Genomic DNA, 12636 nt, shown 5'->3' on the forward strand with positions numbered 1-12636 from the left:
TGTGGTCATAGAAAATCATCACATAAAGTCCTTTTTTTTTTGTAGTAAGAGCATCTGCAACAATCTTGTACATCATAGACATAGTCTGCCCCTGTAGTCATTCAATTTCATATAAAGGTTGTAAGAAGTAGCTAAAGTTGCACCTAGATAAATATTCATCACTTATGGACTTGTCTCCATGAACATCAAATCCAGCTCAACAATCTCACTTGTGAGCTAAATTTTCTCCGCTTGCTTGAAGAGGAAAGAAAAAGAACTGTTTGTCAAATTTCATAGATTTTTCATCCACCAAAAATCAAGATGGGAAATTCAAACATAAATTTTAATCCTTTATTAAGCACCTGATTAGTGTCACTGTATACCTAGAGATAATTGTGAGATATACAAATGATGAGAGATATAAAAAACAACAAAAGATATGTGGACATTCACAAAGATATTACTCTTCCGATCTTTAATATAAGACCTATTTAACTAATTTGATTAGATTAAGAGAGTTAGGTAAGTTAGTTAATTATAAGAAATATGACACGTTTTTCTTAAAACACCATAATCTCTTCTTTAATATCCTCCCTCCTTTTTCTACTTGATTATAGTTGAGGGAGTATCTATAGGGGTAATTTAGGAAAAAATGATAAATATGAAAAATATGTCTTATATTTAGGATCAAAATCAACTCAACAATTAGGTTTTATATTAAGGACCAGCGGAATATTATATTCAAAACATGCCTAGATTTTTTTTTTCCTGGTGAAATATCGTGTTGTAGAGTTTTTTGAATCGGATTGTTGGGATATAAACCCAATTAATCAGATGTTATGGACACCTGCACAAAAACAAATTAAATAAGGCTGTTCAATTAGCGGATCTGGACTGAAGCCGAAATAAAATAGCCCGGATATGTTTTTCGAACCCAACCGGGCCTACTTCTTGGCGCACATCGTTTTATGTTTTCGATGTCCAACTTCGTGGGTTCTTCATCGTAAGGACATCTCTCTCCCTCTCCCTCTCCCTCTCCCTCTTACTGAGGCACTTCCCAATCGGAGAGGTTCTAGATCCGACCGTCGCCGGTGCCCGCCATGTCCTTCGAATTTCGTTGCCTTTCCCTCTCCGTACTCTCCCTTATCCTCCTTCTCCGCATCTCCCCGGCGTTCGCTTCTGAGTCAGATCACAGGGTAAATTCCCCCATCCTTATCTGTTGTTTGTGCTCGTTTGTTCTTCATTTCTTTCGGATTCTTCCCCCGTGGATCTGGTTTTCTCTTGCTTATGATTTCTGAATTGGGATGAGATCTGCCAGTGAGTGGGGTTTCCAGCTGTTGCATTCGGTTTTTTGGGAGATGATCTCGATTTGGAATTTGATTTCAGTAAATTCACACCGTTTTCCTTGGTTTTTCTCAGCTGAGGCATATTTTGGGAGTGTTTTCTTTGTTTTTATTATGTGTGGAATGGTCGGGCGTTTTGGCGCCTGTTCTTTAGCGGGCTTTGAGTTGATTATGCAGTCGCAATCATATTGATATCTGTACAATGCAGATGGTTAGAAGTGATTCATCGTCCCTGTATATGAAATTCACTTTCACTTCTTCCCCGTATTATGATCAACTGCTGATCTTGGGTCATTTTTTTAAAGCTGGACAGCATTCTCATCTTCTGATAGAAATTTACGTTGAAGTGTTTTGAATTTGGCGTTATATAATATGGCAGCAAGCGGAACATTATGGATTACTGGATATAGAACAACGCTGGCAGCCCAAAAACTATGCTGCAGTGGTTTCAAATTAATGTTTTCACGTTCATGTGCATAGCAATCTAGGCTAAAAGTCTCTTGAAAGCTAGAGCGCTGTCTGTTGTTTTATATATTCTGTTGAGTCTAAGAGTTAACTCTAAGAGACACTAACGGTTGTGTTAGACACATAGCAGTAGAGGTTTGAAGTGTGTGGCAACAGGGATAAATTTGTACTGGGAGGCATAAGCTAGAATTAGACAGGACAGATAAGTCATTGTTATTTCATACCTTGAATCCTCAAATTCTCATCTTAGATTTCACAGGTGTGATCAGTGTAGAAGCTTTACAATTTGTAATTGGCATTGTTATCTTCTAGTTGTCGCATCGATGATTTGATTATTGCAATGTCTGATGTAGAGCAGAGTAACTCAATCAATGAGAAAATTCGGCTTGAGCATAGTTGAATACCTGATTACAGTCTGTGGGCTTCTGGGGTTCTATTCCCTAGTGAACTAAGTACTTCCATTGGGCTATGCCTTTCAAATGGGAAGTAACTGATGATTGGCTAAAATTTTCACATGAAATCATTAGTTGTTTTTGAGACCAGAGCATTCTATTATGTACTATGTTCTTTATTTCATGTTACCATAATTCCTCTATTATTCAAATATCTATATTTGGCTTTCTGTGCATTTAACTTACACGTCAATCTTTGATTTTGATTTTAACTGCAAATTTGACTTGATTCTATTGAACACACATTGAATCACTTTTTAATGTTCTTGCTTTGAGGTTTAAAATGCCTAACTCCATGTTGCGCCAGACCGATCCGTCTTGTCTTAAACTTAAGTATCGACCCAAGAAGGAAATCGCTAAGAAATCCATTTACTGTGAGCTTAACCCAGAGTGAAGTGAACTCATATTGCAGATTATACTTGTGGCCCACTATCTGACGATCTTCTATTTTTCTTTGCTTCATTTAGGGGTAGTTTGCCATAACTTCAGTCCTGTATTCTATAGTAGTTTTTCCTCAGATATCAATTATCCTAAAATCTGGCCCCAAGAGAATGGAGATAATGACATGGACAGAATGTCTAACTTCATCTGTAATTTCCTGTGGTCAGTAGGTTTCTGTTTTGGAGCTTTGATTTAATGTTGTTGAAGTATCAGCTAGTGACATGGGTAGAATGCCTATCTTCATTTGTAATTTCCCTTGATCAGTAGATTTCTATTTAAAGCTTCGACTTAATTTTATTGCAGTATCAGCAAGGAGACCCGGTTAACCTTTGGGTGAACAAAGTCGGCCCTTATAACAATCCACAAGAAACATACAACTACTACAGCCTTCCATTTTGTCATCCATCTGATAATCCTGCACATAAATGGGGGGGTCTTGGTGAGGTATTGGGTGGCAATGAACTCATCAATAGCCAAATTGACATCAAGTTTACAAGTACGTAGGTTTCTCTTGTTATTTTATGGAGTTATCCATAGTCAAAGCAGCGCCACTTATGGCCGTTCCTTCTTTTTCAGGAAATGTGCAAAAGACAGTTATTTGCCAGCTGGCTCTTGATGATGCAAAGGTTAAACAATTGAAGGATGCCATAGAAAATAGTTACTGGTTTGAATTCTTCATGGGTACGTTTTGTTTGTTTCTTTTTCTTGTTACTAAGAGAACGGATAAAACAGTTAAGCTTTAAGTGAGTCGTGAAATGTTTGAAGTTGAAGCGTACAGAAAGCTTATAATTACTTAAACAAGGATACCGCAGTATGTGATAAAGCATTGTGATTTCTTGGAAATTAATAGTCTTTTCCTTTTTTCCTGTTTCACTTTATGTGAAAAATAAGAAACATGGGTGGAATATTTTAGTGGAGTTTGGAGCGAAATATTCTTAAAAGAAGGTTTGAAATGGTAAAACTAAAAGTAAGCTTTCAGTAGCTTCACTTGCACATGAAAATAGATTTAAAGAAATGGAAATGAAGAATGAAAACTGAAAATGTTTTTGGAAACCCAAATTACCATTAGTCTGCACTTTTACAATTGTGATTGCTATATGATGCTGGAAAGCCTAGTTTTATGGTGCTAGGAGAGTCTGCCAATTGGATCTTAAGTATTTTGGGACTGTTCACATGATTTCAAGTTATTGCTTGTGTTCATTCAGTGACTTGGTGTGCTTGAAACTCAGACAAAATTGATTTCTAAGTGTCCTGTAGATTTGTAAAACGATCTTGACTTGAACTGGTGCTTGAGGGAGTGAAGATAATTATGGCACATCTTGCATGGCCTTCTGAGTGATTGCGAATATGTAATATTATGGGCATTTCACCCTGTTTATTGGAATAATGGTGGATAGGGTTTTACGGAAACGCTAACTTTGTGTAATTGGAATTGAAATAGAAAAATTACTTAGTCTGACATTATTTACATAAAATAGAAATAGATTGATGGTAGTTAGGTTTGAAGTTTTATTATGTGAAAGTGGGAGTATATTTATTAATGGGGAGAATTTATTAACATTGACTTTATTAGAAACACCTAACCCTAGAAGTTGTAACCTGATTCATTTTCATATTTTAATAGCTAGACAGGAGATCCTTCATGCTGTTGCCTTCTGATATTCAGTCTACTATTTAGAATCGCCAGAAAACAAAGAAGTGTGACTCTAATAGTTCGTCATGTCAAAAGTCTGCCCTAGATAATTCTTCAATAACTTATTTAGTGTTAGAATGACCAACAATGTCGTGTTTCTTTGGAATTATCATAATATGTCACTGAAGAGATTTCGTTTGTATATTGCTCCTTACTCTCCCCCTCTCTCACACACACGGACAAACAATATTTCTTGTTCTAAGTTCTCGTTCACTTTTTGAGTACTTACACTCGATCTCTTTCTTGTTCACTGCCCTATCTCACATGGTGGCTGGTATTTGACCTGATCTACACAAGTTCAGATGACCTACCTTTGTGGGGTATGCTGAAAACCGCCCTTATCTTCCATTTATTGGTTTGATTTACCCTTTAATTCTTTTCGCTACAATTTAAGGTACTTATGTTCTTGTTTAAGGGTTTGTTGGGGAGCTGCATCCTGATAAGAACAGTGATAATGGCAAGCATGTCCTTTACACACACAAGAACATTGTCATTAAATACAATAAAGATCAGGTCAGTTCTTATTTGATTAGTTTCTTATTCTGATTCTAATATCAGGAAGGGTTTAGGGAGCCATGACGTGCTGTACTTGGGTCTGTATTTTGCAGATTATTCATGTGAATCTAACTCAAGAGAGCCCCAAGCCTCTGGAGGCGGGCAGAAATTTAGACATGACATACTCTGTCAAATGGGAACCTACCAATGTCACCTTTGGACGTCGCTTTGATGTCTACCTGGATTATCCTTTCTTTGAACATCAGGGTTAAAAAGATTGGAGCAAATTTTGCATCTGGATTCAGTTTCTGTTGGATATTTCATTGTCTTTGACTGTTCACATCCTTGTAGCTGTTTTCCTTGGCTTTGTCTATAAACGAATTTAAGTTCGTCTGGTGTTTTGCAGATACATTGGTTTTCCATTTTTAATTCTTTCATGATGGTTATCTTTCTCACTGGGTTGGTGTCAATGATATTAATGCGAACTTTGAGGAATGATTATGCTAAATATGCACGAGAAGATGATGATTTGGAAACCCTGGTAATTCTTTCAGATTTATTATCTGTTTATTAAATATATGAATTATTTCTCCCAGAAAAAGTGGAGTGTTTCTGAATGTCAATTTTGTTTAATAAAAATACTTCTAGAGAGAGATGTTAGTGAAGAATCTGGCTGGAAACTTGTGCATGGTGATGTTTTTCGGCCACCTCGCAATTTAGTTATTCTTTCAGCTGTTGTTGGGACTGGTGCTCAGCTGGCATTGCTGGTTCTTCTTGTCATCTTGTTGGCTATTGTTGGGATGTTATATGTTGGGTATATAACTTCTTAAACTTCCTGTTATATTTTTTTGCATTATGATTTTATCAATGATAGGGTGATTGTGCACAAAATGTGCTAAATAACTATGTTATGCCATTTGCTGCATGCATATCTCAATAATCATCCATTTTTCTAGGCTGTGTCAGATTGGCTATCATTTATCCATGACCTTCTCTTTTGCGCTTCTTTGTTGTGTAAATCCTTCAATGCTGTTTGTGTCCCAGGCGGGAGCAATTGTCACAACCTTCATTGTATGTTATGCCCTGACGTCGTTCATTTCTGGTTATGTGAGTGGGGGGATGTACTCAAGACATGGGGGTAAGCATTTGGGGGGGGGGAAAAAAAAATTGCTGCAACCTCTCCTCAGGCTTGCTGTAGTGACTTTAATTTGACCTTTGCTCTGAATGCTACTAACGGTTGCTTTTGTTTATATAGGTAAAAGTTGGATTAAGTCCATGATTCTCACAGCATCTCTTTTCCCATTCATGTGCTTTGGAATTGGGTTTGTCTTGAATACGATTGCCATATTCTATGGATCTCTAGCAGCAATCCCATTCGGCACAATGGTGGTTGTGTTTGTCATTTGGGGTTTCATCTCTTTCCCTCTCGCACTTCTGGGTACAGTTGTTGGCAGAAACTGGAGTGGTGCCCCAAATAATCCCTGTCGTGTGAAGACCATCCCACGTCCGATTCCTGAGAAGAAGTGGTACCTCACACCATCTGTAGTTTCTCTGATGGGAGGACTCCTACCGTTTGGCAGCATTTTCATTGAGATGTATTTTGTGTTTACATCCTTCTGGAATTACAAGGTGAATTAGAACCCAATGCATTGTGTGGGTGACAAAGTTATTTTCTTATGTTTTTGGTTAGAAAGCGTATGTTTCTTGTCAAAAACCATTTCGTCCTAAAAAAGCTTAAGGTATCAAATGAAGGCCTAGGAAAGGGTCCTATTTCCATCATGCCCCCACACACTTTGAAGTCTGATTAAGCACATCATTGCCTGTTGTTGAAATTTCAATTTAATTTTGAAGGGTGGGGGTGGGGTGGGGGTGGGGCAGCCATTGAATCCCAACTGCATGGTCTAGAATCTTTGATACTATTTGATCCTAAAAGTTTAAGCTACATTGGGTAAGGGCTCATGCTAGGATTGAATTCTATATTTTCAACGTGTTCCTTCTCTCTAATAGAGCAGAGAAAACTGGTTTCCTTGCTTCAAAAAAAAAAAAAAAATCTTGAACTGACTAATAATCGTTCAAAGTAAACCAATTTTTATTGAGTGAAAGCAGCGTAGACATACATGCTTTGTGAGTTTCATGTTTTGAACTTGGCTTATATGTGTTTTACTTCCTTTCCTTTGTGGCTAACAGGTGTACTATGTCTATGGCTTCATGCTGCTGGTGTTTCTGATTCTCATTATTGTTACTGTTTGTGTGACGATTGTGGGAACATACTTCCTGTTAAATGCTGAGAACTACCACTGGCAATGGACTTCTTTCTTTTCTGCTGCCTCAACTGCTGTTTATGTGTATCTGTATTCTATATACTACTACTATGTGAAGACAAAGATGTCAGGCTTCTTCCAAACTAGCTTCTATTTTGGATACACCTTGATGTTTGTCTTGGACTTGGAATTCTCTGCGGTAAGTGTTCAGTTAATTATTATAATTTTTAGTATGTATTTTCAGCTTCATTTCAAGCTCTGGTAGGATGATAAGTCTAAAATCCAGTATTATTGATTAATCATCCTTTCATAAGAATGTTCTTGTGCTTTATCTGGCCTGAAGTGTTCCCTGGAATGATGTGCAGGGGCTGTGGGTTATCTTGGTTCAAATTTGTTTGTGAGAAGGATATACCGAAACATTAAGTGCGATTAGGGCTTTTCTGCGAGTTGAGACCTGAGAACTTCCCTAGTTTTGTTGCTGGAGATAGCGAGTTTCTAGAGGAAGCCTCTGGTTGACGTACGGGGGGATGAAACAGTGGTGGCTGTAAAATCACAGGGTTTTGTGCAATGAGGATGTATTCTTTCTATGTAATGGGGAAAGCCCTGAGATTTTTTTCCCAGCTTGGATTGGAAGCCGTAATTTAGAATGCAGGGATTGTTCTTTTATAATCTGGATAGTTAGCCAAATATGAGACTTACTCCTTACTTTCTCAACAATTATATATAGTTGCTCTAGTGAAGAACGTCATGTCTGGTCCCTTGTAAGTTTGGTTTAGCTATTTCAAAGTATGCGAAGGGGGGTGAAGTCTCGGATATGAATTTTGTACGAAAATCTGAATATATTTCCTATCTGTTCTCTTCGTTCCCTGTTCATTCGTTTTTGCGTTCTGGGCGGCTTCTTGTTTGAATTTGGCCTGTTCTATTTTCTTTTCGGGGAATAGGGCTTGGTGGGAGCCTGAGTGGTATTCGCGCCTAATGTAGCTCAATGTCGTTTTACGATGAACATTTTTGATAGCGAGGCCCTATTATGTTTCCTTAATAGAGGCTCTTTTGGCTATAATTGTCTCATTTAAGAGAAATTTAGAGTAAGAAGGGGCCACTTTATGAGCGGAAATTATATTACCTATAGTATTTTTAATTTTTGACAATATTTAACGTGGGCGACCATTTTTAACTGTTTTCCCCCCATATTGGTGGGGTTATTAATCGTACCCTATATTGAAGATGAAAGATAACAGAACTATGTTTGCCAAAAAAAGAAAACAAAACCATACGTTTAACACGACAATAAATATGCAAGTTTTGAAAGTTCTATGAGGTGCTACTTCTTTGCCTCTCTCAATTCTACTGGATGATGATAAATATGTAAATCTTAAAAAAAAAATTCTAAACAATGTTTGGGATATTGTTGAAAATTTAATGACATTTATTCCACAATTTCTCGCATGCATACTATTTTATCAAAAATTTCGAAAGCGTTGCTTCTTGCTTAGTAATCATTTCCTTAAAAACACTTTATTTATTACTGTATAAGATTATAAATTCTTTAAATAATCGTTGCCCCAAAAAAGTTCTTTACATAATCCGTTTTAAAGCAAATAACACATTATAATTGCAAAATAATAGACTCTATCTAACTATTGTGTTTTTTCAAAACTCAAGAGTTTTTCTAAGTTATTTTGACCTTTACTAAGATTGAATTCTCCCCTAGTATGTTTTTCAGAATTTTAATTTGTAATTTTTTTTTTTACAAAAATGAGACCAGTTTAATTCATCTCTTCTTTATTTTTGTCTCTACCTTATTCTTAAGTGGGACAAACATGTCATATATCTACCTCATCTAGCTTCTTTTAGAAAGTATTTTTAAGGATATCCAAACACTTTTAAGTGAACTTTTCTTCCAATTCCAAGTCTCATATCCTTTAAACTTGCAGTAATCACCTTCACTTTACACATGACAAGAGGGTGTAAGTTTAGTTGATTCGCTGAGTGACTCAAAAAATAATTAGAAATTTTAAAATAATTTTATGACATACAAAATAAAATATAAAAAAGGAAAATTGTAAAAAAAGACATTGAAATTGCAAACAATAGATAAGGACCCTTGACAACTTTACTTTAGTTTTGACAATTTCAGGGCATATTATTCTTGTCAAACCCAAAGTAAGTTGTAATTTCCCCTAAAAAATAATTTATTTACATAAAAATATTTTTTAAAATTGTTTCAGAATCCCCAAAATCATGGCAGCAAGGATTGACCCAAACCATGGTTTGGGGTGTCACCCAACACCCACCCAAAAACCAAAATCATGGTTTTTGGTCAAAACCATAGTTTTGGAAAAAGTAAAAATGTTTTGTTTTTGGAGAAAAAAGGGAGAGTGTGAGAGCCTATAGGATATGTATCTTGTTATTTTTTTTTAAACATATTTAATCTTATATTTTATAAATATTATACATATTAATTATTATTAATTATATTATCTTATGTATTATTAATTATTTGGTAAAAATATATTATTAACAATTTTATTCCTTCAAATTAAAATTATCATAAATCTATTTTTTCTGTAATTATCATATTAACTTATATCTTTTTTTAGTAATTTGTATATATAAAAAGTGTTTCTGATAACAACTATCCAACACTCTCACTTCTCAGAATCACTTTTTTAAACAAATCTATTCTTCACATATCTATTCTCCCCAAAATCTATTCTCTAGAATTATTTTTTTAAACCACGTTTTGGTTTCATTCGAACACACCGAACACACCATGAGAAAATCCTTGATGGCCATTTTCTCTCTCCTCTCTTCCGCTCATACTCTCTAGAAAGCTCCTTAAAGCTTAAACCCTCGGGGTCCAAAGCCCTCGCATCGTGGTCCGTGTAGCAGCCATTGCTTCTTCCTCTCTCCACCTCCTCGTGTACTTAGAACCCTCTCCGGTCTCCACCGGTCATTCTCGGCGACCTCCTCTACTTCCTCTGCGCCGCTATTCCTTCCTACCCGGCATGCCATTTCATCAGCACCACAGTCGTCGCAATCCCCGGCTCTTCTCTCTCATTCCCGGGCATTCAGATCCTCTTACATATCGCTTCTGTCTGCTCGATCCCCATCCGTCAATAATTCCGATGAGATCGGCCCCGATACTATTCTTTTCGAAGGTTGTGATTATAATCACTGGCTTATTGTCATGGACTTCCCCAAGGACACAAGCCCACCCCTCAACCAGATGGTTGAGACCTATGAACAGACTTGTGCCAAGGGTTTGAATATCAGGTTTCTATCTCTTTCGCCGACGCCTCTGTGGGTTGTGCAAATATGACCTTAACTAGTAACATAACTTTATGGGAGATGAGCTTTCTTTCGTGGCTTCGAATGACTATCCAAAAGCATTGTGATTTGGGATTTTCAATTTTACAAAGAGTAGGTGCATTGTTAACCTGATGTTTACTAGAAACTTGAAAAATGTAAGAATATCTTCTCATGACATATGCTTTGATCCTGTTCTGAGTTTTTAAGCTCTCTCAGAAAGCAGCACCCGAACCTAGTAAATAAAATCTTGTTTCATAGAATTGGTTGTGTCTTTTTCTCTCCTTTCTTCTAGAGGAATTGAGTCGTTCATTTCGGTCTAACTTCGATACTGCACAATACCTATAGAGCATAAAGGAGTCTCTCAAGTTTACCATGGCTTGACTCATTTTCTGAAATGGCTTCTATTGACTATTGATTTAAAAGGAATTGGACTGTTCCCGTGCTTTTGTTATGTATTTCAGGGTTCTTTCCCTTGTTTGGTGGTACTGAATATGAATAACAAACTAAGCGTTTGGAAGCACTTGCGTTCTTACTGCTTTTTTTTCATGCTAAAACTCAATTGATTGGTTATTGGTTATCCTCTCTCTGGGTTAAAAGTTCACTGGTTAAATTAGTTATTATATTTTTATTTCATGCTTATTACTCTCTAATAATTTGTCAGGATTCCGTTTCATACGCTCATCTAATGATAATATCATGTCGTCTCCTTTAGGAGGACTGTTTTTAATCTCCTCCTCTCTTTTTGTGTTTCAAATAAATGTTTAGTGTGGAGGAGGCAAAGAAGAAGATTTATGCCTGTAGCACAACTACCTATACAGGATTTCAGGTTGTCATGACTGAAGAAGAGTCAGAAAAGTTTTTATGGTTGGTGTTGAAAGCTGTCACGCTTTCGTACTTGTATCTTTTATGGTGGGGTGAGAAGATAGGGAAGAGTGATATTTTGATTTGATTCTTTTTTCACAGGTCTTCCTGGAGTAATCTTTGTGCTACCAGATTCCTATATTGATCCAGTGAACAGGAGTATATGGAGGTAAGGAGTGTTCTGTCTGGATATATTCACTAAGGCTAGCTATATTTGTTTAGAATGTTAGTTAGCTTGTTATATTATTTGGCTATATTTTAGACTTGGTGAGAATAATAAGGTAGTCTTTTCACGCACAAATGTTTCCAAAATGAATTGTTTTCTTGATAAACAAGGAGATAAGTATATCAATGGAACAATTATTCCTCGACCTCCACCAATACAATATGCAAGGAATCAAGGAAACGTGACCGGAATAGAAATTCTGACCAACCTAGATATAACCAACCTAGATATAATCAGCAAGGAGATCAGATGTCAAACCCACCAGGGAATCGCCCTTACAATTATCAGGGGCCCATGCAAGGTGATGGAGGAACTTGGACCTCCACAAAATCATCCCCTCAACAGAATTATGGTCCTGCATCACAGAGTTATCCCCAAGGACAAGCTATGGGTCCTCCTTCACAGCAATATGCACCGCAGCACAATAATGGCCCTTCTTCACCACGAGCACCACGCAACCATATGGTCCTGCTTCATCACACAGCATGCACCACAGCCTAACTTCGGACCATCAGGACAAGGAGTACCTAGAGAGATCCTGTTGAATAGGCCTGGGGGCTGGTGCTTACCAGGCAAGGAGAAAATTCCGTCCCATCAAATAGGGAGGGTTTAAAAACCCTCTTATGATCAACAGGGTTCTCAACAAAGATATCCGCCTTCTGGCCAGGTAATTTTGACTGGATATGGTAGGAACTATGATCCTTCTCAGGGTGGAAATTATGATCGAAGACTAGTTATCAGGGTACTCCAAACACATATGATCAAGGAAAAACCAGGGATATGGACAAAATTTCTCAGGGCAAGGGAAGGTGAGAGATTTGCTCCAGGAGAACAAAGGAATGCGTACGGAGAGCATAGGATCTATGCACCTTTTGGACAAACAGGCTCTGAACAGGTAAGCCACTTCTACAGAAACTAGCATTGATCATGAATTGCTTATTACATGTTGACGCTGCTAAGGATCATAATATTCCCACCCGAGAGTCCCAAATAAAGAACATCACTTTTCATAAACTCAGTAATGGGTGATTAGCTTGGCGTTGAATGTTTAGTTCAGTGTATTAGAACATTTAATATAACTTTTAGTGGTGCCTCTTTTGTCGATGTG

General features: G+C 37.0%; 1 protein-coding gene and 1 pseudogene across 1 annotated transcript; both read left to right on the plus strand.

Moving 5' to 3' along the window:
- The first annotated feature begins 1006 nt into the window (after window positions 1–1006).
- Window positions 1007–7801, plus strand: LOC114738343 (transmembrane 9 superfamily member 1-like; annotated as a pseudogene).
- A 75-nt stretch (window positions 7802–7876) lies between these two features.
- Window positions 7877–12423, plus strand: LOC114738335 (uncharacterized; the record flags this gene model as incomplete). Its single annotated transcript, XM_028926370.1, has 6 exons — window positions 7877–7890; window positions 10022–10405; window positions 11207–11302; window positions 11403–11460; window positions 11629–12051; window positions 12163–12423. Coding segments are annotated over exons 1-6 (1236 nt in total), but the record flags the coding sequence as incomplete, so codon positions are not given.
- Between the last annotated feature and the right edge of the window lie 213 nt (window positions 12424–12636).

Source organism: Neltuma alba, unplaced genomic scaffold (genome assembly GCF_004799145.2).
Source record: "Neltuma alba isolate B1F8T4 unplaced genomic scaffold, ASM479914v2 tig00013581_pilon, whole genome shotgun sequence".
Lineage (NCBI taxonomy): Eukaryota > Viridiplantae > Streptophyta > Magnoliopsida > Fabales > Fabaceae > Neltuma > Neltuma alba.